The 4,011-nt window shown below is 45.9% G+C and overlaps 2 protein-coding genes across 4 annotated transcripts in view; one reads left to right on the top strand and one right to left on the bottom strand.

Annotated features, from left to right (window-relative positions):
* The window catches only part of Lactb2 (lactamase, beta 2), a 28,707-nt gene extending 26,373 nt beyond the window's left edge, over nucleotides 1-2,334 (bottom strand). Inside the window, exon 1 of the mRNA XM_005392104.2 lies at nucleotides 2,072-2,334. Within this exon, the coding sequence (XP_005392161.1) occupies nucleotides 2,072-2,193 (122 nt within the window). The 5' untranslated portion in view covers nucleotides 2,194-2,334. The remainder of the gene's footprint in view (nucleotides 1-2,071) is intronic.
* An 87-nt stretch (nucleotides 2,335-2,421) lies between these two features.
* Nucleotides 2,422-4,011, top strand: part of Xkr9 (XK, Kell blood group complex subunit-related family, member 9) — a 32,250-nt gene continuing 30,660 nt past the window's right edge. For 2 of the 3 annotated variants that reach the window (XM_005392102.2, XM_013518143.1), the window contains exon 1: nucleotides 2,422-2,613. The gene's annotated coding sequence lies outside the window, so the exon portion shown is untranslated. The remainder of the gene's footprint in view (nucleotides 2,614-4,011) is intronic. The other variant, XM_005392101.1, reaches the window with a different exon arrangement.

Below are 4,011 nucleotides of genomic sequence, written 5' to 3'. Positions count from 1 at the left end.
TTTTTTTTGGTTTTTTTCCGGTACCGGGAACCGAACTCATGACCTTGCACTTGCCAGGCAGGCGCTTTTGCCGCTGAGCTAAATCCCCAGCCCCTTTGTTAGTTTTTTTAATCTTTACAATAAAAATTAAAAAAGACTATAAATAACACTTCTTCAGCAAGTATTTATTATACTGGGGGATAGCAATTAATACATCTTCAGTTCACTTATGTTCTAATGGGGCTTGGAAGTAGAGAAAAACATTAAATATCTTAACAAAAACAGAGTAAATTACTCCATGAAAAGTATGGAGTGCTAAGATAGTGTACAGGACTGAATTAACACAGTTTGAGGCGGGCACAGAGGGCCTCCAAGAGGTAATGATATTTCAAATGAGCCATAAAGGATGAGTGAAAGACAGATACTGTACACTGAAGTCCCCAGGCACAAATAATGCAACTCCTCTATACATAGGAGAGCCAGCACGGCTGGAATGAGGGAACAGGTTTGAGATGAGCCTGATGAGTAGGTGGGAGCCAGAATGCACAATGCCTTTCCATTTTCATTTTTAAAAAGCTACTCTGGCTACATATTGGTGGATGAGTTGAAAATGGACAAAAGTTAGTGCACGGAGGCCAGTCAGGAGAATATTCCAGAAGCCTGTGCAAGAGTTGAACTGGCTGATAGTAGCGAACATGAAGAAATCTTCAAATGGATTGGATGTGTGGCAGGAAGCAAGGAAATGTCAGGGAGTGTAGTTAAGCATCATCTTTCATCAAATACAGGGGTGGTTTTGTTTACCAACACAGGAACGACTGGAGAAGGGCCTGGCTTAGGAAAGACCACAAGTTCAGTTGGGAAACATTCAAGTAGCTGAGTCATGAGAGTATAGAGATTTTAGAAACCAGTTAGCTATCTGGCCATTCCACCTCATGAGTTTATGTAATAATGTTAAGTAATATCAGATGACAGACCATGAATTTGCTGTTTCTTCAATTAGTTTCAGATCTTTTAAGTCTCTGTAGCTCAAGCTGAGTGTGATGCTAGTGTTTAAAGACGCAGAATGTTATTTTTCATACAACATGGCCTCTAAATGCAAACCAATTTCTTCATCTGGTTTTCAAGGAGAACCAACCATCTGTTTTAAGCTGGAAGAAAGGCAGGTTGTGTTGAACTTACCGAGACTGTACACTCATCTCTACCATGGTGGTCGCCTAGATTTTCTAGGATGATTCTGACCTTATGTAATTTTCATTAGATACTGACATCAGAACTAATTTAAAGTGACCCACTGAAGAGAGAATGCCTGTGGACTTACTGGGTTGGGGGAGGCCCAGCTAAGAAGGGTATATGCTAGGATACGGTTTTTTCTTTTTTCTGCTTCATTTTCTATCTCCCTGGAATCCTGAGGCGGACTAAAGGTCTTATACCTACTTTACCTTGTCTTGTTTACTTTGGATTTAAATCTTTTGCCTACATGAGTTGCACCGTTTCCAATTTCTCTTGTTCTCCTGCTTTCGAAATTCTTATGTACTGAAAGAGGGTAAACACTGTAGATACTTCAAACCAAAACTCCATGAGCTACACCTGTCACACAGAACTGTAACAAAAACCAAAATTATGGTCAGTGTTTCCTTCCAAGGACCAGTATGGCCTGTTGTGTTTTACCAAGTCAAGTAAGTTGGAAGCAAGAAAACCCCGCCCTCTGTCGCTGAGTTAGGGAAATGTCGCCAGCACAATTAACTTTTTGCGAGCGGAAGCTGTATTCCCTGCACGACACCGGGCAAAGTCAAGACAGCAAAGCGCCGCCTCTTTTCTTGCACTCCTGACCGCAAGAGATCCTAATAAACACGGTGGTCCAGGGATTTCAACATTAAGCACAGTACATCGGGTTTCAAAGGCGGGATCTTCCTTGTTCTCTGTTTTTTAAACTGACTTCACCCTCCGTTAGGACGGTTACCACCTAGGTACCCGGCCGAGCGCTGCGCCCCGGGGGGGTCCCCGCACGCCCCGCAGCCTGCGCGGAGCCCCACCGCCCCCGCCGAGCCCGCCGCAGCCGACGCACGCTGCGAGGGAGGGACAGCACGTTTACCTGGAGCCGGTCCCCACCAAGTAGGTGTTGGTGCCTTGCAGGGTCATGGGACCCGGGTTACAGCCTAACACGCGCACCACCCGACAGGACAGCCGCTCAATGTACGGCAGCGCAGCAGCCATCGCTGCCTCAGCGTCGCACCCGAAACAGGCTTCCCAACGCGGAGCCGAATGGCAGGCCGAGGAGGGAGGAGAGCGTCACGCCACACCTCGCGAGCCCGCCGGGAGCTGGACTGGGCGGGGCCGAGCGGCGGGCCTGGAAGCCACCGAGTGGGGCGGGCCCTACGGCGGGCCGGGGGCGGGGCCAGGGCCACGTGACGCCGCGTGGCTTGCGTAAGCGGCGGCGGCGGGAACGAATTGTGTGGCGCGTGGCCTGTGGCAGCCTGAGGCACCCTGAGGCGGCGGGAGATTAGGCCGAAGGCTGCAGGCCGGAGGGTGAAGGCTGGGCCTGTGGCGCACGCAGGCTCCCGCCGCCTCAGAGGACCAGGCTCCGGCAAGCAAGTGCGTCTGGGTGCATGAGAGACGCTTAAACCAGGGAAGGTGGTAGGTCGGGGGCAGGCAGTTGGGGTCGAATGCCAAATCCCGGGATGCGCCGCGCAGGTTTGTAAGGGGTGGCGGGGTGCGTCTCAGGAGTAGTAACCGGGGCTTAGTGTGGCGTTCAGTTCCGTGCTTGCGCACGTCTCGATCCTCAAAACAACCCTAAGAGGTAGGCACTATTTTGTCTCCTTTTTATAAATGAAAAAAGAAGTTTGGGAGGCCCGCCCTAGTAGCAGCTCTGTGAACTCGGTTCTGGCGTGGGGCTTCCCATCTCCTTCGTGAGCACCCTCTCTCCTGTGCAAGTGTAATTTTGAAAGCTGGTGGTGCTGGTGGTGGGAGCTGCTGTTTCAGGAGGAGCCCTACTTATGGTCCAGAAAGGACTGCTCCATTTTCTTCTGTACTTTGCACCTCCGCAGGAAAGTAGGTTGGTTTGTGGAGTTTTGTGCCCAAGAAGGAAGTGTCTTGTCTTTCTAAGTCCTTTTCCAAATGGCCAAGTTGGAAGATAATTTTAAAACTTGAATTATGTTACTTACAAAAATGAATAGTCCTGTGAACAATTCCTTCAAATTATGATTGTATTAACTACTCCCAAAGAGATGTGGAAATATTGTCCCAGTCTACTTTGTAATTTTTTTTTATTAGTACATGTTTGTAGTACATAATATTTACATTCCTTGTGGGGAGTTGGTACATGTACACAATACATCTTTTTATTTTATTTTTTTATTTTTATTTTTTTTTTTGGTTTTTCTCCGGCACGGGGAACTGAACTCATGACCTTGCACTTTCCAGGCAGGCGCTTTGCCACTGAGCTAAATCCCCAGCCCCCATGTTTTTATTTTAAAGAGACAAGACAAAAAACACCCAATAAAAACTATACAGAATCTCAAAACTTGATAGGAAATTAACAATGGTTATATTGCATACTGTTATCGTCAAAGTAGTTGCTCGGATTACCAGGTACAGGCATGCAAAATTGACCAAACAGTATAAGCACTAACAGTTCTTTTCAAGGAACTAATAGAAATTAGCAGTACAATTGTGTTAGCTATCTTGTGTATATATACACAAGAATTTGAGGGATACTTTTAGCAATGTGACTTGAAGTTTAAGTTCCTCTCCAAGAAATAAGAGCAAAGATTTTTACATTGTTTAGTTATATTTATAAGCTTTTATTATCTGTTTACAATATGTGAAGTATTATAGGCATATGGGGGAGTTAAAAATGAGTAAGTTAATCTCTGGTTTCTAGAGGGTCATAACTATGAAGTAGAAGTACATGGCATTATTTTAAAATGCGAGTAAATCCTCAAAAAGTACAGCTGAAGTAATGGAATTTCTAGGAATAAGGGAAGAATACTATTTATTTGGAAAATCTGGGAAACCTCAAGGATGGTGAGTTTT

The sequence above is a fragment of the Chinchilla lanigera genome, unplaced genomic scaffold (genome assembly GCF_000276665.1).
Source record: "Chinchilla lanigera isolate Chin_1 unplaced genomic scaffold, ChiLan1.0 scaffold00043, whole genome shotgun sequence".
Lineage (NCBI taxonomy): Eukaryota > Metazoa > Chordata > Mammalia > Rodentia > Chinchillidae > Chinchilla > Chinchilla lanigera.
The sequence above is the reverse complement of the archived record's forward strand: the minus strand, read 5'-3'. Positions and strand labels throughout refer to the sequence as shown.